Source organism: Pinus tabuliformis, chromosome 9 (assembly GCF_031772625.1).
Source record: "Pinus tabuliformis cultivar Carrire ecotype Pingquan chromosome 9, CPIR1, whole genome shotgun sequence".
NCBI lineage: Eukaryota > Viridiplantae > Streptophyta > Pinopsida > Pinales > Pinaceae > Pinus > Pinus tabuliformis.
Genome location: NC_142307.1, coordinates 395,593,739 through 395,618,809, shown reverse-complemented (window position 1 = coordinate 395,618,809; position 25,071 = coordinate 395,593,739). Strand labels below are relative to the sequence as shown.

Sequence of the window (25,071 nt, the reverse complement as noted above, 5' to 3'; positions counted from 1 at the left end):
CCACTGCAGTCTTAGCACTACCTGATTTCACCAAATCTTTTGTCATTGAATGTGATGCTTCGAATACGGGTATTGGGGCGGTCTTAATGCAGGAAGGTCGACCTTTGGCCTTCACAAGCCAACAACTAAGTGGGAGGAATCTGGGACAATCTACCTATGAGAAGGAAATGATGGCCATATTACATGCAGTAGATACCTGGCGACCTTACTTACTAGGGCAACGTTTCCAAATCCGCACAGACCATCACAGTCTTAAATATTTTTTGGAGCAACGCCTATCCTCCCCACAACAAAATAAATGGCTCGCCAAAATGCTGGGATATGATTATGAGATCATTTACAAGAAAGGGCGCGAAAATAGTGTAGCAGATGCATTATCTCGCCAATTTGAGGAGGAAAGTACCCTGCTCGCAATTTCCCTTCCCATTCCAGAATGGATTGAAGAGGCTCGCAGGGAATGGTTTTCACATCCCTGGCTCTCCCAACTCATTACTCAATTGCAGGCGGATCCAAATTCCACCAAGGGCTACTCGTGGCAAGATGAGATTCTTCGCTACAAGGACAAAGTCGTAATATCACCAACATCCACCCTCAAAAGCCGCATTTTGGCAGAATTGCACTCATCCCCCATTGCAAGACATTCAGGCTTTCAAAAGACATATGCTCGCACTAGAAGATCATTTTTTTAGACAGGCATGAAAAAGGACATCCTTACTTTTGTAGCAGAATGCGATGTCTGTCAACGCCACAAAGGGGAGACAGTCAAAGCACCAGGCACATTACAACCGTTGCCCATCCCGGCATCTATATGGACGGAGGTTTCTATGGATTTCATTACAGGTCTTCCAAAGTCAGGAAACAAGTCAGTCATCATGGTGGTTGTGGACCGACTTTCTAAGTATGCTCATTTCTGCGCCCTACCCCACCCGTTTACACCGACTTTGGTCGCTCAATCTTTCATGGATCAGATCTTCAAATTGCATGGCATGCCCACTTCTATTGTGTCTGATCATGACCCGATATTCACCAATAATTTTTGGCAGGATCTCTTCAAGCTACAAGGCACCCAACTAAAACTCAGTACTTCCTATCATCCACAAATGGATGGTCAAACTGAAGTCGTCAACAAATGTCTGGAAACCTATCTTAGGTGTTTCACTTGAGAAAAGCAACATCTATGGGCACAGTGGTTGCCTCTAACTGAATGGTGGTATAACACCAACTATCATGCTACCACCAAAGTGACTCCCTATGAAGCAGTTTATGGTCAACTCCCTCCTTCCCCTACTTCTTATATCAAGGGGTGCTCCAAGGTACAAGCAGTGGATCAACTCCTACAAAACCGCACAACCATGCTCGCCCATCTTAGAGAGAATCTTCATCAAGCTCAAAACTGCATGAAGCAACAGGTAGATCAGCATCGCTCAGAGTGCCAATTTCAAGAAGGGGATCAGGTATTTTTGAGGCTGCAACCATATAGGCAAACTTCACTCAAAGACAAGGGTTGTCATAAACTATCTCCAAAATTCTACGGACCATATCAAGTACTTCAGCGCATTAGAGAAGTGGCCTACAAGCTAGCTTTGCCACCCACTACAAAAATCCATCCAGTTTTCCATGTCTCATGCCTCAAGAAAGTGATTGGGAACAATTGCAGAATTCAAACCAGTCTACCTGAATTGGATGAAGAAGGGTCAATCTGGCTCCAACCTGAACAGGTCCTAGACACACGAGAACGACACCTGCATGGCCGCATGATCAGGGAAGTCCTCGTCAAGTGGAAAGACACCTCTCCGGAAGATGCAACCTGGGAACCAGCCACTATTCTTCAGCAGTTTCCGCAGCTTCAGCCTTGAGGACAAGGCTATTCTTAAGGGGGAGGGCATGTTAGGGTCCCACCCTAACCCCCTTATTTATGTAGTAGGATCGAGTCATAGTTATAGTTAAGTAAGGAGTCAATAAAGCCCATATTAATAATTGTAAGTGGTTAACCCGCAATTAATGACGAGACCACAGTTAGTTGCAAATGAGCCATGGTATTAGATAGATGGTATTAATAAGAACCATGGTATTGATCCATGGTATTGCATGTATGAGTCATATATAAAGGATAGAGACTCCCTGCGAGGAGCATCGTGTCTTATTTTGTAATCGAGCTCTGCTCTATTGGAGGTTGCCCCCTCGAAGAGGCAAGTGAACATTGCTTTCTGAATAATAAAATACTCGATGTTGTTTCTCACTATTCCATGTTCTGGGTATATTTCTTCGCATATTCTGTATTCCAGTATCGACTTGCAGGTTAAGAGCATAACATATAAGATCAAACGTGGGCAGATGAAAGTATAGATAAGTATAAGGCAAGATTTGTGGCTAGGGGCTTCTCTCAAAAAGAAGGCATCGACTACAAAGAGACATTTGCTCCAACAGCAAGATATACAACGATTCGTTCATTGGTCTCTCTGGCAGCATTGATGGGATGGAACATCCAACAAATGGATGTCAAGACTGCATTTCTGAATGGCACAATAGATGAGGAAGTCTATATAGAGAAATCCTTGGGATTTGAAGAAAGCATTATATGGCCTCAAGCAAGCACCAGGGACATGGTATGCTAGAATGGATGCATACCTACAATGGATAAGCTTCACAAAAAGTTTTGTTGATCTGAACCTTTATATCAATGTTGTAGATGGCGAACCTGTAATCATTCTTCTGTATGTAGATGATCTTCTCTTGACAGGTGTAGAAGGTCGAATCGAAGAATGTAAGAAGAAACTAGCAGCAGAATTTGACATGAAGGATCTAGGGTTGATGCATTACCATTTGGGACTAGAAGTTTGGCAAGGACCTGATGAAATCTATCTAGGTCAAGGAAAGTTCATGATAAAGATGTTGAAAATGTTTGACATGATGGACTGCAAACCTATGACCACTCCGATGATCACAAGCTTGATAAGACTAAGGAGTTCTGAATCAAGCCCTATGGATCCTTCCAAGTATCTCTTCAACCCAAAACTCCTTGAAAATCAAGCCCAATTTGCCTCAACTTTCATGCTCACTTGAAGCTGAAAATATGTATCGTATGGATACAGACAGTACAGAATCCTGTAAAGATTGTACGGATTTTTCAAAAAAAACTCAAAAACTTCTCTCGAACGGCGTGTAGCTCACAGCATTAAATGTTGTTCATATTGTACCTTCTACAATCTTCTATGCCTTGAATGTCGTGCCCAGCCTTGCCCAGAAATCACTCCTTCAACTTGTTGCAACAAATTTCTCCTTCAGAACTTTTCTCCAACTCTCAGCCTCCTTTCTCCAATCTGCTCATAAAGAATGAATACAGTCTCTCTTTCCTTTCCCCCCTTTTGTTTCCCTAAATGACTTTTGGGCAACCCTGAGATCTAATGGCTCAGATTCATTTAAATCAAGGGATGAGAATAAATGTGCATTCAATTCTCACTTTCTATTTTTTAACTCACCAATTAAATAAAGTACCCATATTGTACTTTGTCTAAAGTCACTTTCACTTTATAAAGTCACACTCAGGAAAAGAATTATTTTGGACACTTTTCCCTAGGTAAAGACTAACTCATGGGAAACCACTTGTCCAAGGTAGATTTAAAAATAAACACTCCCTCTTACCGAGAAAAGTATTTCTCACCACACCCATCTTGTCCCTAAATTGGGCATGCTTGCCTCTTGGCAAGGACTTCGTGAGAAGGTCAGCCACCTACTCATCTGTCGATATATACTCCAACTTCACCGCCCCCTTCTGAACATAGTCCCTGTTGAAACGATATCTGATGTCAATGTGTTTTGACCTGTCATGAAACACTGGATTCTCCGTGAGTTTAATACAACTCTGATTATCACAGTGAATAACCGTCGATCTCAACTCCTGATCAAATAGGCCATACAACAACTTGTGAAGCCAAATGGCCTCACGACTAGCCTAGCTAGCAGCTATATACTCGGCCTCAAAAGAGCTCAAAGCAACTAACTTTTTCTTTTGACTAAACCACGACACAACTTTCGAACCCAATCCAAAGCAACACTCTGAAGTGTTTTCCCTATCAGAAGCACACCCTGCCCAATCTAAATCTGTGTAACCTGCCAACCTCACTCCATCTCCCTGCCTATAGTCCAGACCATAATTAACATTCCCCTGCACATAGCAAAGAATGTACTTTGCAGCTACCCAGTGCACCGTCCTGGGCTCAACCATGAACTAGCTAAGTGTGTTCACTACAAAGCATATAGTTGGCCTTGTGTTGACCATATACATCAAGGACCCAATAAGTTGCCTATACAATGTGGGATCCACCAAACTAGAATGTGAACCAGTTGATGATCATAGGTGTAGACATGGGTCTACAGTCTACCATGTGAAATCTGCTCAACACATCCACAGCATACTGCCACTGCCCCAAAAAGATATGCCCCTCCTCCTACCACACCTCAAGCCCCAAAAAGTAATGCATCAACCCAATGTCATTCATCTCGAACTCCATAGCAAGATCCTCCTTGCAACCACTAATCAGTCTCTCTGCCCCAGTAATGAACAAGTCATCAACATACAGCACAAGAATGAGTGGATCATCCCCTACAACAATGTAGTATAGGTTCGGATCTGAATCACTCTTCGTGAAATGCATCTGCTGCAAGTAAGTATCAATCCTCGAATACCAAGCTCTTGGAGCTTGCTTAAGATTGTAGAGTGCTCGCCTCAACCGGCATACATGGGTCTCCCGCCCAAGTACCTCAAAGCCCTGTGGCTCCTCAACATATACCTCCTCCTCTATAACTCCGTTCAGAAATGTGGTCTTCACATCCATCTGATGGATCTATGTTAAGTTATGGTATGTTCTATGCTTAGAGCAGTTTACTTCTTTTTCTTATTATTATCCATATATTAGCAATCACATGCACATTAAGTAAAGTGCAGATAGAACATTAAACGATCGACAAAAAACAAGCCAAGACAAGAGACACAAGATGTGGCGGCTAGCTAGGAACAAACCCCAATATGGGGAAACCCTTTGATCAAATCTTCCTTTATCTTCAATAATTCAGCAGAGAGAAATAGTACATAAATCTGATTTACATCAGCAACAGCAAACCTCAGACCAGCCCTAAACTAGGGTAGCAAACCCTAGATCGAACTTGTCAAGTCTCCACTAGTGAGTTGTTCACCGTGCACCAGTCCAAGACTTCGTCGTGCACTAGTCCAAGATTTTGCCACGCACCAGTCCAAGATTTCGCCATGCACCAATGCAAGATTTCGCCGCGCACTAGTGCAAGATTTCACCGCGCACCAATGCAAGATTTCGCCACGCACCAGTGCAAGATTTCGCCGTGCACAAGAGAGAGAGAGATGTGTTGAGATGAGTGTGTACAAATGAGGAAAAGACCTGCTGTATTTATATACAAATGTTGATGATTGAATAGATGCGACTGTTGGGCTTCTCAGCCTACATGAGTTGCTAGTCGGCTTGATAATTATTCCATAATCAAAATAAATTCATATCTCCATAAATACTTATCGGAATCTGATGATCTTCAGATCAATCCTACACCTCTCGACAAGAGGAATCTAAAAAAAATATTATCAACCATGAATAAGATGACCCATATGGAGTTTGGCCCTAGTTGTCAATTTTAACACTCCCTCTCAACTAGGGAGAACTCCATCTGCAACCATCAAATGCATTGCCCTGTACAGCTTGACCCCTGCTCTGCTAGACTCCGCTCTATTCTATTCTTCCCTATTCTGATCTGCTCTGCTCTGCTCTGTTTTGCTCTGCTCTGCTTTGTCCGAATTATGAAGAAGAAGAAATGATCGAGGATGTATCATACCATCCTCCACTGACTCAAAGTCAGTCTCAGAGTGTATACCACTGATCCCAGACCGGTCCTCAATCGACCCGAAGTCAGTGTCATAGTGGGTACAACTCCTACCACTGGTCCCAGACCAGTATCATCATCCACTAACTCAAAGTCAGTCTCAGAGTGTGTACCACTGGTCCCAAACTAATCCTCAACCGACCCGAAGTCAGTGTCATAGTGGGTACAACTCTTACCACTGGTCCCAGACCAGTATCATCATCCACTGACTCAAGGTCACTCTCAAAGTGTGTACCACTGGTCCCAGACCACTCCTCAACCAACCCAAAGTCGGTGTCATAGTAGGTACAACTCCTACCACTGGTCCCAGACCAGTATCATTGATCCCAGATCAATGAAGGTCATCCTAGCATAAGGAGTACGGTAGATACAGCGATGCGTCCATCGGTACTACTATGGTCCCTATCCTCATTTCCCTGCTCATTGATCAGATGAGAGGTACTTCCCATGAGTCCCAGACTGCATGGGTAGGACGCCTCGACAGGAGAGCGAATCATCTTGTCCAAAGGAGAGCGAATCATCCCGTTCACAGGAGAGCGAATCATCCTGTCCCACAATCGCCATGGAGAACACATCATCCAGGCCTCATAGGATAACTAATCATCCTACTACACAATCGTCATGGGGAACACATCATCCAGACCTCACAGGAGAACTAATCATCCTGCTACATAATCGTCATGGAGAACACATCATCCAGACCTCACAGGAGAACTAATCATCTTGCTACATAGTCGCCACGGGGTGTCACAGGGGAAGTTTGATCCTTTTACCCTGTACAAGGTGCACCACCAGGGGATGGTGATTCACCCTGTGGTCATATGTCACTCCAAGAAGTACCCCACGCCCCCCCAAGCTCCTAGAGCTCAATACATCATACAGAACCCTCATCAGAGGGTCTTTGAACGACACCAAATCATTCTCAGAAGGTCAGGAATTTGACCTTCCCTAGGGGCTTTGTCAGAATGTTGGTGACATGTTCATCTATACCGATATGTTGGAGCCTTATTGCTCCTCACATCACCATATCTCGAATGTAGTGGTACCTAATATCAATATGCTTGGAGCGATCATGAAATACGGAATTCTCTGACAAACGAATCCCACTCTGGTTGTCACATAGGATCACGGTGGTATCCAATGTAAATCCAAACAGCTCACTAAAGAGCTTTTACAACCAGACTGCCTTACAGGAGGTCGTGCTAGTAGCAATATACTCTACTTCGGCGGTGCTCAAAGCCACCGACTTCTACTTCCTGCTCATTTAGGATATCAAAGCAAATCCCAAGGAGAAACAGCACCCGGAAGTGCTCTTACGGTCCACCACATTGCCAGCCCAATCAGCATCAATGTATCCAAGTAGTCTCACATCTTCAGCAGTGTATCTTAACCCATAAGTAATTGTGCCACGAAGATATCTTAACAGATTCTTCACACCAATCCAATGTATGTGGTGAGGTTCAACCATATGTTGACTCAACGTGTTGACTGCGAAGCATATATCTGGACGGGAGTTCACTGAGAACATTAATGCTCCGACGAGTTGACGATACTCAGGTGGCATTTTGTAAAACAGGTCCAACAATGCTACCACTTAACTTCTTAAAATCAATCTCCATCGAGGTAGTAACAGGCTTGCAGTCCACCATACTGAATCTTTCCAATATCTTCACCACATATTTTCCTTGAGATAGGAAAATTTCCCTTGACTTCTGCCAAACTTCAAGTCGTAGGAAATAGTGCATCGGTCCTAGGTCCTTCATTTCAAATTCAAAAGCCAACTCCCTCTTACATTTGTCAATGAAGGGTCTGCACCTGTTAGAAAGAGGTCATCCACATACAGCACTAGTATGAGAGGCTTGTCATCTTCAACCTTAAATTAAAGGTTAGCAGCAGCTTCACTCTCAGTGAATCCCAGCTTCATCAAGTCGCTATCGATCCTCTCATACCATGCTCGAGGTGCTTGCTTCAGCCCATACAGAGCCTTCTTCAACCTACATACATGAGATTTTCGATCAGAAATCTCAAATCCTTCGGGTTGCTCCACGTAGACCTCTTCTTTGATCGAACCATGCAAGAACGCGGTCTTTGACATCCATCTGATGTAGGTTCCATCCTTGTGAAGTCGTAAGGGCTATGATTGAGTGGATGGTAGTATATCTGGCAACAGGTGCAAATATTTCGTCGTAGCCTATACCTTCCTTCTGGGAGAAACCACGAGCAACAAAACGAGCCTTATACTTTTCTGTACTGCCATCTGCTGCATGCTTTATCTTGTAAAGCCATTTAGAAGTGACAATTGTCTTGTCCTGGGGTTTGGGAACTACTTCCTAGACATCATTCTTCATAATAGACTCATATTCTTCGATCATAGCATCATTCCATACTTGATGCTTGACAGCATATGAGAATGATGAAGGCTCGTTTTGTATGATCGTGCTCATGATGGTCAGGTATCCCTGATACCTGTTAGGTTTCTTACTTTCACGAAAGGTTCCTCGAGGTGCAGTGTGTCCTTCAGCATCATCAAGTAGCCCCCTGAGCCAAGAGGGCCTCTTTCTAGAAGAGGAAGGCTCAGGTGGATCAATAGGATCCATGGGTTCATCCACTTCGGGCATCATCTGCCCATAGAAACTTTGGAAGTCTTTGATCATGGAGCATGGCACGGACAGCTTCCACAATCGTACGGTTCTTCCTTTCTGCCACACCATTTTGTTCAAGAGAATATGGTGTAGTCTCCCTCTTAATGCCAGCCTCTTTACAAAAGTCATGAAACCCATTAGATTCATATTCAGTCCCATTATCAGTCCTTAAGATCTTGATCTTCTTTTCAGTTTTCTCGATCAAGGCTTGAGATGTGTCACAAGACATGACACCTAGCGAACTTCCTCCGACCTGATATAATGAATCAACTCAAAAACCAAGAGTGAAGGCATCTTTAATATTGATTTTCCATGCACGTACCTTGCCATTGATGAAAGCCACCTTGTAGCCTTTGTCTTCCATTGCCGAAATGGACACCAGGTTCTTTTTGAGGTCAGGTACATATAATACATCGTGTAAGTGGATCGTATTACCTTGATTCAATTTAAGAGAGACATTGCCGACACCTTTCACGGGATATTTCATATTATCTCCAAGGACAATTTCCAGGTTAGATTCTTTCTCTATCAGATTATGGAGAACTTCTTTGTAACCAGTGAAGTGCCTTGAGGCACCACTATTAATAAGCCAAATTCCCAGGGAGTCCGAAGGAGCAGAGGTAGATAGAGCAACTAGTAGATAATATTCATCCTGCTTATTGTCAACAGTGTTAGATTCATACCTGGAATTTCTAGCCTTCTTGAATGATTGTTCTCTTCCTTGATTTTCAGCACTCCTTTTACCTCTGCTACTAGATTTTCCATTCCTTTGATTGCCATGAGAGGGATTTTGATCATCGTCCCGGTGAGAGTCCCTTTTATCAGGGCAGTGCCTTGCATAGTGACCTGCTTTATCACAAATGTAACATCGTCCTTTTCTTCCATCCTTAGGTCCAGCCTTTCCTTTTGATTTAGTCTCGGAATTATTTTTTTCTTAGCATGAAAAGAAAAGGCAGTAGGAGGACCTTTAGGCATGGGCATTTCTTGCTCTTCTATCCTTGTTTCTTCTTGAATGCATCTTGCCATTAATTCCTCGAAACCAGGAATTACATTGTTGTTGAGAAGAGTAGTCTTGAACACATACCATTCAGATGGTAATCCTCCAAGAGTCGTGAGTGCCATTTTCCTATCAGTAATAATCTCCCCAATAGATAGGAGATCATTCCTGATCTCGGTGTTTCTTAAGAAGTATGCTTGCATACTCTCATCTCTGCCCTTCTTAATTTCCTTCAGTGTATTTTTGAGAAACAAAACTTGATTTGCATCATTAACTTTAAATAAACTCACCAATCTATCATAGATTTCCTTGGAGGTGTTTAGCTCAAAAACATAGGCCACCAAGCGCTTGTCGATAGAGTCCCGGATGATCTTATTTGTTTTGACATCGCCGCTTTTCCATTTGTTCCTGGCAGCAGCAGGTGCATTTGATGGAGGCTCAGCAATATTGCCTCTCACATGGTCCAACACTCCTTGATCTTCTAAGGTTAGATTGAGAGTCATCTTCCATCCGTGATAGTCAGCTTTCTCACGGAGCTTGTCTTCGACAGGGAAGAGTGTTGAGGACCCAATAGTTTTTTTAGGATAGCCTTGCCAATCTTCTCTTCGGTGATTGCTCTTGCTCTTGCTCGGGCTTTGTCTTCACCTTAGCTCTAATACCATGTTAAGTTATGGTATGTTCTATGCTTAGAGCAGTTTACTTCTTTTTCTTATTCTTATCCATAGATTATCAATCACATGTACATTAAGTAAAGTGCAGATAGAACATTAAACGATCGACAGAAAACAAGCCAAGACAAGAAACACAACATGTGGCGGCTAGCCAGGGACAAACCCCAATATGGGGAAACCCTTTGATCAAATCTTCCTTTATCTTCAATAATTCAGCAGAGAGAAATAGTACATAAATCTGATTTACATCAATAGTAGCAAACCTCAGATCAGCCCTAAACTAGGGCAGCAAACCCTAGAACGAACTTGTCAAGTCTCCACCGGTGAGTTGTTCACCATGCACCAGTCCAAGACTTCGCCATGCACTAGTCCAAGACTTCGCCGTACACCAGTCCAAATTTCGCCGCGCACCAGTGCAAGATTTCGCCCTGCACCAGTGCAAGATTTCGCCGCGCACCAGTGCAAGATTTCGCCGCGCACCAGAGAGAGAGAGATGTAATGAGATGAGAGTGTACAAATGAGGAAAAGACCTCCTGTATTTATATACAAATGTTGATGATTGAATAGATGCAACTGTTGAGCTTCTAAGCCTACATGAGTTGCTGGTCGGCTTGATACTTATTCCATAATCAAAATAAATTCATATCTCCATAAATACTTATCGGAATCGGATGATCTTTAGATCAATCCGACACCTCTCAACGAGAGGAATCTAATAAAAATATTATCAACCATGAATAAGATGACCCGTATGGAGTTTGGCCCTAGCTGCCAATTTTAACAATCTGCCAACCCATTTCTGCAGCAATAGAAATAAGGGACCGGATAGAAGTGTACCAAGCTACGAGAGCGAAGGTCTCAACATAGTCAAATCCCTCTATCTATGAGCAGTGTTTGAAGATTCGACCGGCTCGGAACCGATTCGGCCGAGTTGGTCTGAGTCCAGGCCTCACCGGGTCAACTCGTCCAGTGAACCAGCTCGATAATAACCCGGCCGACTCGGCCAAGTCCGAGCCTACTCGGTCGAATTGGATGACAGCGGCCCGTGAACTAAAAAACAACGATTTTATTTTTATTTTTTTGCTTTGGGGGACTCCAAAGTTTTCACTATGATACTTTAATGGTTTTTTGTCCCTAAATAAGTTTATCTCGTTTGATCTTGAGAGGTTTGCAACTTTGTTTAGATGGTATCACATATGTAGTAGAGATTCCTTAAGGGATAGCTTCATTCTTCTTCAAAACCATCCAATAGGTTTTTTGCCCCTTTCTTAAAGCAAACCTAACTTTGTGGACCCAACCTTGGCCCTCCAAAGATGAGCATCAAGCCTTGAGTTGATTCCACATGATGCTACACCCCTTGATGAGCCTCCAAATGCTAAAACACTAAACTTAAAAGCTTGGACGTTGGACTATTTGATGATATGCCCAAATGGACTGAAGATGCCCCCTGGCTGGCCTTGACCCTGTTTTGGTGGATGGTGCCTTCTTCCAAAGCACAGATGAGGATAGTTATCATTGAGATGACTTAGGAGGGCTAACACATACCTCTTTGATGCCAGTGCTTACCCTTAGGAGTGCCATGTCACTCAAATGCTTGAAAAGGGTGACATCGAGTCTCTCCTAGATGACATCATGGTGGAGGATGCACCTTTTGAAGATGTACATGCACTTTGGGACTTTCTTGGAGTGAGGAACACTCTTGGACCCTTGTATTAGTTCCTTGATGACTTACAATCTATTTTGGAGGATAACGCCATTTCTAGCCTCCTTGGTTGTGTTTTTGTTTTGATCTCTATATCATCATCATGTATGTATTGGACAGTGCACGGGGTGCCATTTTGATATAATGGATATATTCGTCAGCCTACTTTGATCATATGTTGTCTTCTATCTATATTCAAATGCTATGTGTTTGGAAACGTGAATGAAAATCTTTAAAATTATGTTTTTTTAATAAAAAAAAATATTTAATGTATTTGTTACAACAACCGAGTCATTGAAATCGAGTTGACCGAGTCAATACCGAGTCAGAGTCAACCCTCGGCCGAGTCAGAGTCGAAGTCGGAGTTTCAAAACATTGTCTGTGAGAACCCTCTAGCCACAAACCTCACCTTGAACTTCTCAATGCTACCATCTGCAGCATGCTTGATCTTGTAGAGCCACCTGGTAGTCACAACTGATTTTCCCTCGGGCCTAGGCACCACTTCCCGGACATTGTTCTTAATGATAGAGGCATACTCCACCATAGCCTCTCTCCATACCTCCTGGCTGACAACCTCCTCATAGTTAGTAGACTCATAGCCAACAATGCTAGTAACCTTGGCTACATAACTGCAAAACCGCTCAGGTGGCACACTCTCCCTGTTCACCCTCTTCGAAGGACCAACGGACTCTGCTTCCTTCAAGGTGTCTTGAAGCTGTTGGAATTTCTAAGTCTGACATGTTAGAAACCCTTCATGCACTTTACTGATTTATTCCTACTTACTTGTTCTGTTAATTAACAAGTTATTTACCATGTAAATACTGGAAATAAATACAAGTACATGCTCAACACATTACAAATCATCAATTGAATGAAATAGAAACAAGCACACAACTGACACCGTTATTTTTGGACTAATGTCCCCGGAAAAACCCAATGCGGGAAAACTGGTGCAGCTATCTGAGGGTTTGATTTATTAAGCAGTTTCATAATACAATTTGGGTGCCAAATCTGGTATACCCAACAGAGAAAACTCTCGGCAGTAGTACCTCTCTTCTAGGAAGTAGATATTCTGGTTGAAACCCTGTATAAACACTCCGGCAGCTCCACAGCTCCAATCTGCCCCACAAAACCCCAGCGTCAGCCTCTAGGGACTGCGTCAGCCTCTCTCTAGCCCAGTGTTAGCCCAGCGTCACCCTGGCTTGGCCTGCATCAGCCTTTGGATGCACTGCATCAGTGCTCTGGCCCTCTGCGTCACCCACGCTAGCCCTCTGAGGCACTGCGCAACTCTTGGCTGCCTCTACGTGAACCCTTAGCTGCTTCTGCGTCCCTCTCTCGGCTACTGTGTTGATCCTCCCGGTGCTATCTCTGCCTCTCTGCTTCTGTATTCACTGCCCCTCAGCTGCAACTCTAATCACTCTCTCAATTTTCTCAGCAATCCCAACCCCAGAAAGTCGAAATCTTGATCTCTTGGTGTGTTCTCCAAGTGACCCTCAAACCTCCTCTTATACTTTTCTTGTTGACAAATCAACGGTCGAGATTAGGTCTCTAATCAACGGCTAAGATTAGATCTAGCTTGATCCATGACTTTTGGACCATTCTAACACAATTTTATATTAATTCACATTAATATTTTATTTTCCCTAAGTTTAGACTTAGGGACTCCATTAAAAATATTAATTATTTTAATATCTCCCAAACTGTTTAGAATCTGCCCAAACCCTTTTTGGGTATTGGAGATCTCATGTGCCTTAGCCTCTCCACCAATTTTCATGGCTAGAGCACATCCGATGCTACCCCAAATCAACAGAAGCCACTTGGGCCTCCTCTTCCCTGAAGAAGCTTCCCCATAGGGAACCTCATACTCTGCCCCCCAGTCTGGTGAACCCGAAGGTCTGCCAACTGACCCTGGTGTGCCTGTACCAGCACCTGTCCTCAAAGAACCTATACCAACACCTGTGCCTGTGTCAACTGAAGTACCATTAGAACTCTGTACCAGTGGACTCCCTAAAGCAGTGCTCGGTGAACTCGCCACTGGTGCCCCAAATGTCACTGACACTGAAGTAACTCTTGTACCAGTTGATCCAGAACCCCGAGGTCCTACTCCCTGTACCTGACCTCCCTGCCGAGGAGACGTTTGTGACTCTCTCATCATACTCCCGTGATTCTGATAAGCCCTCTCCTCCTCAAACTTCACATCCCTCCTAATCACCACTCTTCGATTTAGAAGGAATGAAGATCCAATAGGCCTTCGAAGTCTCACTGTAACCCATAAAGATACCCTTCTCTGCCATGGGTTCTAGCGTCGTCCTCCGCTCCTTGGGGATATAAGAATATGTGAGATATCCAAAGATACGAAGATGCCCCACATGAGGCTTCTCTCCAGTGAAATCCTCCTCCAAAGTCATATTCCTCAATACTCTATGAGGACTCCTATTCTAAAGATAAACAACAGTATTGTGGGCCTCAGCCCACAAAAACAAAGGCAACCCCTGATCATGAATCATCGCTCTAGCAACCCCAACAATAGCTTTGTTCTTCCTTTCAGACACCCCATTCTGTTGGGGGTTGTAAGGAACCGTGAACTCTCTCCTAATGCCCTCCTCTACATAGAAGTCAGAAAACCCACCATTGGTGTACTCGCCACCATTCTCTGACATCAAGACCCGAATCTTCCTACTTGTCTGCATTTCCACAAGAGCTTTGAACTCTTTAAAGCGACTAAAGACCTCACCCTTGACCTTTAGGAAATATATCCAAGTCCTCCTAGAGTAGTCATCAATGTATATAACATAATACTCATAACCACCCAAAGACACATGAGACATACAACCACTAACATCAGTATGAAAAAAGTCTATTATACCTGTACATCTGTTGTCGCTCGTTGGGAATGGTAACTTGGTGTACTTTCCCAAAGCACACCCTCTGCAAACCTCATAATGCTCGACACTAAAATCAGGAACTCTAGTTGTGATCTCCCTCAGTACTCTCAAAGCTCCATGATGCATATGCGCCATCCTCCGGTGCCATAACTCGCACAAGTCTCTACTACTAGTGGTACCAGTGTGAGTGCTACCAGATGTGCTACTCACCAATGTTCATGCCAACTGAGAATTGAACTTGTATAGTTTCCCAGAGCGGACTCCAATCACTTTGGCCGAAGTGATAGAAGCTCCCCTAGGATGCATCAATACCTGCCCTCCTGAGACACTGAAATCAAGTTCTTTTCATCCCCGGAACATGCAAAACATCCATGACCTTCAAAGGAGGCAAAGACTCCCTCTTAAAGGTCACAAAAAGGAGGCAAAGACTCCCTCTCAAAAGTCACAGTCCCCGCACCAACGGCTCTCATAGTGCGGTCATCTCCTAGTACAATCTCAATATCAAGTGCCCTCTCAGCAAGCTCTGAAAAGTACTCTCATGCACCTATCATACGGCAGGAAGCCCCGCTATCTATGTACCACACATCGGATGATGTACTCCTACTAGATGTAGAAGTAATAAATGCAAAGTCCGTGTCAAACTGTGAAGCAAACTGCTCCACCTCTTTTGAAACTGTAGTACCCTTCTTCCCCTTGTTCTTCCTCTTAGGACACATAGCAGCATAGTGTCTCATCTTCTGACATGCCCAAAATTTGACTTTGGACATATTCATATCTTTCTTCTTCTTCTCCTTTCCCTTAGCCCCATCTGATGAGGCCCCTTTCTTGGCCTTCCCTTTGTTCTTCCCCTTGGCTGTCAAGGCTAAATCATCCTCATCTGCTATATTCACCCCACCACTGCCAGTCTTTCGTATCTCATGTTGCACACAATCATCCCAGAATCTGTCCCAATTGGGAAGATTCTCCCTAGAGGTAACAACATCTCCAAAGACCTCCCAAGACTTAGGAAGTCCCGCTACAACTATCCTGACTAACTCTGTGGGTGCAACTGCCTCACCAATAGCAGTCAAATCATCACGTACCTATTTGACCCTACGAAGATAATGAACTACACTTTCATCCTTTGTCATCTTGATGTTCTTCAATTGTTCTTTGAGTACCATCTTCTTGCGCTCATTGGTACTCTGATAGAGAGTGGTTAGAGTTTTCCACATCTGCTATGCATATGTGTTTCCTCTCACCTGAGGAACCACATGAGCCTTCAAACTATCTATCAAAATCTTTTTTGCCTTTGCATTATTTTTTGTGAATTCAGCAAGTTCATTTGCAGCAGTAGGCGATACAACCACTTGCCACACTATGTCGCAAATTGTTGACTCCTCAAATACTTTCTAAATTTTGTACTTCCAAACGGCATAGTTGGATATCCCATCCAGTTTGTCCTCTATCCTTAAGAACATGGCCATATGACTGCTATCCAAATTTTACAAAACCAAGAAAATGGAGAAATGAACTTTCCAGCACACCTTGATGTCCCAAAAGTTCAGTCTGTGTGAAACTTCACCTTGCTGTCTCAGAATATCAATTTGCTATCCAAACTGAGTTTTTCAGCCTGTAGCTCTGATACCATGTTGAAATTTGATGACTAAAAAGTTTCTTGCAATCTCAACCCGGTTTAATTTCATGTTATCACTCCCATTTAGTTAAATGCCCTTTCCCATGACAAATATTCAACATATAGAATTCTAAAAATGAAATTTTCAGATTAAAACACATGGCACTGTCAACACATGCTAAAAATAAATATGGACATAAACAGACCAGCAACACACAAAAATACACAAAGATTTTGGTCAACTTAGACCCAGGCAAAACCCCTTCAATCTTCTCTAGGGAAAACCTGTTAGAAAGCTCTTCAAATTTATTTATCTTTCAAGTTCAGGAAAAATACATTTGCAAAGAAAACAAAACAGCAAAATGAAGCTTATCTCTTCAACCCAAAACTCCTTGAAAACCGTGCCCATTTTGCCTCGATTTCCATGCCCACTTGAAGTTGAAAATATGTATTGTACGAATACAAACTATACGGGATGTACCATACAGATTCTGTACTGACTATACAGATTTTCGTGCCACTGTACGAACAATATGGATTTTACCCCCCAAAAAATCACTTTATAATTTAATGTGCATTTAATTCTCACTTTATGTTTTTTAACTCACCTATTAATTAAAGTAACCACATTGTACTTTATGTCTAAAGTCACTTTTCACTTTATAGTTTAACATTGACTTTACCACTTATAAAGTCTCTTTCACTTTATAAAGTCACACTTAGGAAAAGAATTATTTTGTACACCTTTCCCTAGGTAATGGCTAACCAATGGGAAACCACTTGTCCGAGGTACGTTAAAAATCAACAAGAGGGAGAGATAGCACATCATTCTTGTCTTGACTTGGGAAGACAAAATGGAGGATTGGGTAACCATCTAGCATTCGATACTCTTTGAGGGTGAGGTAAGGCATCAAATATAAGAGTAGTCATGGACCGATATTCTTTGAGGCCTAGTTATCCAAGACAAGAATAGTCCAAAGAAGGTCATACTCAATGAATACCTGGGTCGAGTATGCACCTTGAGAGACAATGATGATGGTGTCTATAAATCATTGATCTCACTAACATTGTGCTCTGATCTTGTGGAGAGATAGAGTTGTTAGTCAAGGCCTTGCTATGTGACAATGTTAGTTGATATGATGTTAGACAAATGGGTTACCAATCCGACACTTCTTATGAGATCTCTTCAGATTGAGAATGTCCATGTACCACGTATGAAGACCTCCCTAGTTAAGAGGGAGTGTTGAAAAATGCGTAACTAGGTTCGGTCTTTATATAGATGAAATGTACTTCTGGTTCTTGTAAACTGTAAAATGAAAAACAAAAAATATATTATTATTATTTTTGGAGCATGGGTTTCATGCTCAAGGTCTTTTATGTTATGCGTCAAGCACCCATTCAGTGCTTCTAGGGTTTGTCCTAGGTCATGAAGTCAAAAGATTCATTGTCATAAGTTGAAGACCCCATCGGGCACATTGTAACTTGTAAAAAAAATTATTTTTGTCTTAAAAAGTGTCCAGATACCCTCCAAGACCAAGTTAGCCTAGTAGTTGGCAAGTCAACCTAGAGGAGAAGCCACGTCCACCCTTGAAGAGCCTATAAATAGAAGAGGACTCATCCTACTTGAAGCACATCCACTCACCACTCATTCTAGCGAAGGAAGAGGAAGAGGAAGGCAACGAAGAAGAAGGACGAAGGAGATTTGTGTTTGGGCCAATTTTCTTCAAGATCGAACTTGAAGATAGAAACCCTAGGTCTTGCTGCATAAGGAGAATTAGGGTTTATGCAGCAAGACCTAGGGTTTCTATCTTCAAGTTCAATCTTGGAGAAAAGGAGACAAGTAGGTCAAGCGAAGGTCAAAGGAGGGCTCAAAAGGCAGATCGAAGCTCACACGTGGTAGAAGCAATTGCTAGGGGCACGAATTTTCAAATCTGTAGTGGAGGTCGAAATTTCTGCAACTGGAGGTCGAAGAAGTGATACTGGAAGAGATTTGACTAGGTTTGAAAGGATCAGGGTTAGTATATCATCCGAAGAGGTTGGCCTTGGTCTTGGAGGGCTCTGAAGTCAATCTTAAGGTCTTGGAAATCATCAATTGAAGAATTATAAGGAAGAGAAGAGATTTGCGGGCTTTCCTCTCAAGTGGAGAGGTTTTGGCCCTGGCTTGCAACCTATATTCTGTGTCCTTGCTCTTCTTGTTTTGGTAGTTGTTTGATGATTCACACATATTATTATAAGTAACAAAGCTAAGAAGTAAAAGTACATTTTGTGTCCATTGTCTTTCTTGATCTTCATGGTTTATGATCTTGATAATTGTTTGATGAAAAGAATTTAACAAAGAATAACAAGAAGATAACATAAATTCACAAGCTTTTATCAAGTATAAAGAGAATTGTTTTAATAGCCGCCCCTACTTGATTCTCCAACAGATATTTCATATTAGATGTTCATGTACGTATCAAGAAATTAATAGTGACTAGCGAGTAGTCTCCCCATGGTTAGGGATGAATGTAATAATAATAAAATCCAGAAATATCTACAATTTGGACAAATATACATCAGCCTGCCGCTAGAAATGATTAGAGAAGATCAGGAGTTGTGGTTTTCATATCCACAACCATCCTAAATGCTAACAGCGGACATATGAAAATAGTGTAGCCTAATTATTCAAGGTTTTAACATTTTTTGGGCATGTTTTCTTGTTGATTTTGCCCAAAATCCGACAGGGATTTGTTGGAATCGTAAGTTTGCACCGTGTAATCTACACAATCTAAGTGCCCTATGAGTTTTTCATGATGTTGAATCCATTTATGCATTCAAAAACACATTTTAAATAACGAAAAATCACAATCTCGTCAAAAATTGTATCATTGGATTCCAGCCAAAAAATTCCAAACATCAAATAGTTAAATTGCTCCTATAAAAATGTATGTGTCGATATAGTGGTTGCTTGTAGGAACAAACATTCGGTTTAAGTACCAACAAAGAGCTAGAATGAATAAATCAGAACAAAGACTAGGACTTGTGGCCCCTAGGATCTATCTCACAAGATTCAAACTTCAGCCTTGAGGTTCGAAATTCAGTGAACCTAAAGTGTTTCGAGGTCCATTAAACCTCATCGTTGTTGACCAAGTCCACAGCTCAAGCTTGTAACCTCGTATCCCAGCTCAAGCTCAATCCTTGCAATTTCCAAGTCCATCATAACATTTTTTAGTTTATTGCCGCCATTGATTTCTTACTATTTTATGTTATATTTCATTTTAATCAATGTTATCAGAACCGAAATGGTGATCGAACTTAAAAACCTTGTGGACCGAGAACCAGACCGGAACTGGTAAAAAAACAGAAGAAAAAAAAAATAGTTTACCAAAAACACAAAATATTCATATTTTAAAGAAAAACATATATATTCATGTGCATCTTAAAGAAAAACATATATATTCACGTGCACACTGCATCCATATGAATCCAAACCATTTATACACATATGCAAAAGTTCTCATTTACATAACATGTAAGGGTTCACATAACCAAAATAGCATCGAGTGCAAAAATCCATCTCTAAACCAAATATACATTAACAGATAGGCTCTAGATGGCCAAGGGTGTACATAACCAAAATACCATCGAATCCAATCCATCTCTGAACCGAAAATACATTAACAAATAGGCTCTAGGTGGCCTCTAGCATCCAAAAAAATCATCCTACAACAAATGCCTATATATCATCAAATCATTGCCTATATTGGGGTCTTCGCCATCAGTATAACCATTTAGGCATTAAAATAAGATAGAAAAAACGTAGCATGTCATGTCAAGCTTTTGTTTGAGTGATGGGTACAATTTTAATAGAGTCATGATAGAGGAGTTCGACAACCAATGCAACTAATATCAAAGTACATAAAAGGCTCGGTGCTATTTATTAAATACTAGTTCCATACCCTCGTACATGACAAAATCCAATGGAAACATTGCAATCCCCCCAATCCTGAAAAATTGTTAAGTCTACTGGATTTTGAGTGAAATCTAAAATTCTACTTTCTCCATATGAAATCCAATGAGGTTGGAACCACTCTTAAACACCCTGAGTCATTTCATAGTAATGTTAACAATTTAAGTAAAAGGATATTGCATAGCAATACTAGGGACATAGGCTTGATTATTAGGTTGACGGCCATAGGCTTGAATATTAGGCTAGCCTGGGGGAGAGTAAGAAGTGGGCCAACCAACTAAAATATCAAAAAAAAGAAAAGAAAAAAGGCAATTTCTTTTTTGCACGGAATAGGTCCTAAACCCGTTGGTTCAAAGAAATAGGTTGGTTCGATACCAAACCAGCCTATTCCGGTTCGGAACGGTTTTGGGCCAAAAAAAGGTCGGACCAGTCAATTCCACTGGTTCCGATAATACTAATTTTAATATCTATATATGTATATATATAGAGAGAGAGAGAGAGGCGAACCTAACATATATGTATATGTATATATATATATATATATATATATATATATATATATATATATATATATATATATATAGAGAGAGAGAGAGAGAGAGAGAGAGAGAGGAGAGAGAGAGAAGTGAACCTAACAGAGAACCTCATCCAAACCTCATTGGAAAAATTGAATTCGAACCGAGCCTAATCGTTGCCAAACCTGAACTCAAACCCAAACCATGTGCAGACTAGGATAGTAAGAAAAGGAGTAGTCTTTTATCAGAGGACGACAACTCTAAGGAAGTCATCACACAGGAGCAATTAAAATTTGGTTCCTCATGAGATGTTCAGATGAGGTGAGGGATTGCTTACATCCTAGGCTACATTTCGATTTATGATCATTTCTCCTGAAGTATCTACAACAGCTGAATAGAAAGAATGGAGAAAATCTAGCATTGTTGTGCAAGAAGAATGGAGGTTAAAGCCAGCATGGCTAGGTATTTTGGGGTGCCTGAGAAAGAGGGTCAGAAAGAGAACTACAACCTTCGGAAAGAGAGGTGGTAGTTCTCTTTCCACTCTCCACAGGTGGTAATTCTCTTTCCGGCTTTCTTCCTCAAAAACCTTAAAACTCCTAACCATGCCAGATTTAACCTCCTTTCTTTCTTCCCCAGTCATGGTGAATATTATCTATTCAACTATTATACATGCTTCAGGAGAAATAGTCATAATTCGGAATGCAGGGCTAGATTGTAAACATTCCCTCGCCTCACCCAAACATCTCGCAAGGAGCCAAATTTTAATAGCTCCTCCATAATGACTTCCTTAATGTTATCGTCCTCTTAAAAGAACTACTCATCATCCACAAGTCCCAGGCTTTGTTCTAATCTTTCCATTCTAGCTTTTCATCGCCATTTAAACAACAATATGGTAAGCAACAGGGAGGAAAGTCATAGGATCCTAGGAACAGTTCAACTAGGGAATGGGGCTACCGGAGCCATAAATGAAAATGAAATTATAGCAGTGTCCACTCATGACCAAAGAAAGGTCAACGGAAATCAAGAGTCAAGAGCACGGTCCGTAAAAACAACAAAATAAGAACTGCCTATCATATCTCCTAAAACATTAACAAGTCTAGGCGAACAACAACTCTGGGAAATAGGAGAGGAAGAATCGAGAGCAGGGTTAGTAAACATAACAAAATAAGAAGTACCCGGCCTATCTCCTAAAAAATAAGAGGTCTAAGAACAATTCCGAGAGATAGGAGAGGAGTTGCTCAAGACCTGCCCTTATTGGAACACTTTGGCAAGGTGGATAGCTCATCTAGGAAGCAGACATTTAACTGCCGCTCATTGCTAGAGGAAAGTGTGGTGTCAATCAAGTGCCACCAGATGGGAACTTGTTGTTGGATAGAAATGAAAATGTAGGTTCCATGACTGGGCCAGACAACAAGAATGGTAGGGAAGGAAGCAAATACTGGGTCCTCTGACCCCAATTTGCTGTTCATTCACCCTGGTCGTTATGCTCAGCCTCAAACTATTATGTGACGTTGTTATAACTTATGAGGTTATGGATCGATGATTGTTTGGAGGCCAATATCTGGACCTTTCTCTCACCCTGCTTACGGGCATTCTATATTTGTTGTTTCTGTCACGGTTGAGTATAAAGGAGGTGGAGGCACAAAAGATAAAACCAGTAAACTTCCCAGTAGTTTTTGAACAACTGAAATTTCTGGTGTATAAGTGATGGAATTAATACTGACCTGGACAACTAATCCAGAGAAAAGTGAGGTATCTACAGTTGGGGTTGGGGACCGGGGTGGGGCTGAGGGTGGGGGTAGGGATAGGATTGAGGACATTCTGTGTGTATAATGGTGCAATAAATCTAGAAGAGGTGCATCGAATACGGTAACTAGCAAAAGCCTACCTAAAACCTGGTTTAGTATGCACCTCAAGATTGAATAGGTCGAGGATGAGATGATCGAGGATGCATATCTTGGGTTAAGTATTAGAATTAGAGATATGCAACGTGGAGATGCATATCGGACCCTAGTTTAAATGAGCCTGTGCTAGTGTAATTTTACCACTTGGTACTGCCATGCAATGAATAAATGTCAAGTATTAATATCAGATTTGGAAAGAAAAATTTTCAAATTTAAATTATGAGAGAATGAGGAACGATACCTGCTGTTGAGGCAAGAACTGGGGAGAAAAACCAGAAAGCTGACCAGACTGGCCAGAAAGAATCGAGAGATGCCCAGGGCTTGGACCCTGTCCTATCATGCCTGACCTTGTCATTTGTGGCTGTTGTTGATGCTGCAAATGAGGGTTGAAGGGCAATTGGCCATGCCCATAAAGTGGAGGAGGCCTCACTGCAGATGAAGTATACGGAAGCTGGCCAAGACGATTCGCCGAAGAAGATCGATGCATGGAAGAGAGGCTACCCGTTGGGGACTGGCTAGGATTGGAACCCAAATTCTGCTGGGCTTGTAGGGCAGACGGAGGACAAGCAAGCATCTGTTGCTGCTGCTGTTGTCTTCCCATCCCTGGCTTCTGTTGACCTAAAATCTGTGTGTGTCCTAGGTAATTAGGAACACTTGTCCCTAAGTTTTGGGACACCTGCCCTGTATTTTGGGGCACCGACCCTTGACTGGAGGGCAACTGAGTGGCGTTAAGCTGGGGTTCTGCCCCGGCTGGACTACCAACTGAATTGGGCATCATGGAGCCCATGGAGCCCAATGCAGAGGTGGTAGTAGTTGTTGCACCAATATTGCCGCTGCTCCCGTGAACTCCTCCTCCTCCTTGGTTTAACATGTTCTGTGCTGGGGATTCTCCACTCATTTTTATTCGATTCAATACGGGTTTCGCCGAATCTGTTACAGAATTCCACCCATTTCCCTCACCTTGCGAAAGTACAAGCCGTATAAGCAAATAGCGACGGCCTCTCCGCCATTTCTTCGAGTTTTGAAAGCTTTGCTTGGCTGATTGAACTCGGAGAAAAGGGAAGACAAAGCCTAGTCAACCGATGCACTCCGGAGTGCATAAATATATTTTTTAACCTTTTAACGGATCAGAGCAATATTCAAAGTTTCGCAAGACTTGTCTCTTTTGAGGAGGTCTTGTCTTTGTATTTATAAATTTATAGTAGCTCGAGGGCTATCCCGGTAGTATATATTCGATTATAAATTTATAGTAGCTCGAGGGCTATCCCGGTAGTATATATTCGATTTATAAATTTATAGTAGCTCGAGGGCTATCCCGGTAGTATATATTCGCTGCGATTCTATTGTATTGTAATATTTCGCTTGTTTATAAGCGGTGGTATACCGTCGTTCCACTTTTATCAATTTATTGTTAGATTTTCCTAATGGGTAAAGATTAGATTATATTATATTAGATCAATTTTAATGACGTCTAAGGGACCTAAACTCCACATTGGACCAGACATCACATTTTCAGGTTTCTTTAAAGAATAGTTTTTGTTGTCATAAATTTTTATCAAGAAATTCACAGTTTTGTGAAGCTTCGTTTCTTCAAACAGCATTTAAACAGTGGATTTTTAGACCATTTTCAAACTGATTATGAATATCCTCATAAGTTGGAGATTCCATGATGAAGTGCCACTCGGTTTCAACCGCTCTTGTCTTTGCAAAAGATACAAATTCTTTCTTTTCACTCTTCTTTGGGGGTTATCCATCTGCCTATTTCGCACCTAAGATGGTGAGATTCAGTCCTCAGTTGCACTATTAAAATTTTAGCCTTTCCCTTGATTGCGGCACTCAAATAAGTCTTTTCTTCATGCGATTGTGATGGGTCGAAGTTTTTGACATTTATCGTTGTTTTTTTTTTTTTTGCCAACTTGTTTTTCCCACATGGCAATCTTGAATTTTTCAAACACCCAATTTTTATCTTCTCTTTAGAAATAGGAAAATCTAGCCAATTAATTCCCCATTTGCTCATCCATTTGTCATTTTGCTTCTTCAAAGTTTTCTTCTTACGCTTTAGCTCTTATGGGGCAATCATCTTGGGCCAACGATGTGCCTCCACGCTTTCCACCTTTTTTAGATAACTTAACAAACGAATGATTGTTGAAGCCTCCATCGGGAACATTCCAGCCTTAGCTAGCATGATCTCATATGGGACCGTTGACTTGACTTTGAGGTTACTAATGATTAAGCGTTGTTGACATGTTTCTCCCCCAAACTTCACATCCATATAGGAAAATTGAGG

General features: G+C 41.9%; 1 protein-coding gene across 2 annotated transcripts in view; it reads right to left on the bottom strand.

Moving 5' to 3' along the window:
- LOC149148808 (transcription initiation factor TFIID subunit 12b-like) overlaps positions 1-23,957 on the bottom strand; it is a 154,795-nt gene extending 130,838 nt beyond the window's left edge. The window contains exon 1 of one of the 2 annotated variants that reach the window (XM_089445666.1): positions 23,026-23,957. In XM_089445666.1, coding sequence (XP_089301792.1) covers positions 23,026-23,682 — 657 coding nt within the window. In that variant the 5' untranslated portion in view covers positions 23,683-23,957. The remainder of the gene's footprint in view (positions 1-23,025) is intronic. The other variant, XM_089445664.1, reaches the window with a different exon arrangement.
- Between the last annotated feature and the right edge of the window lie 1,114 nt (positions 23,958-25,071).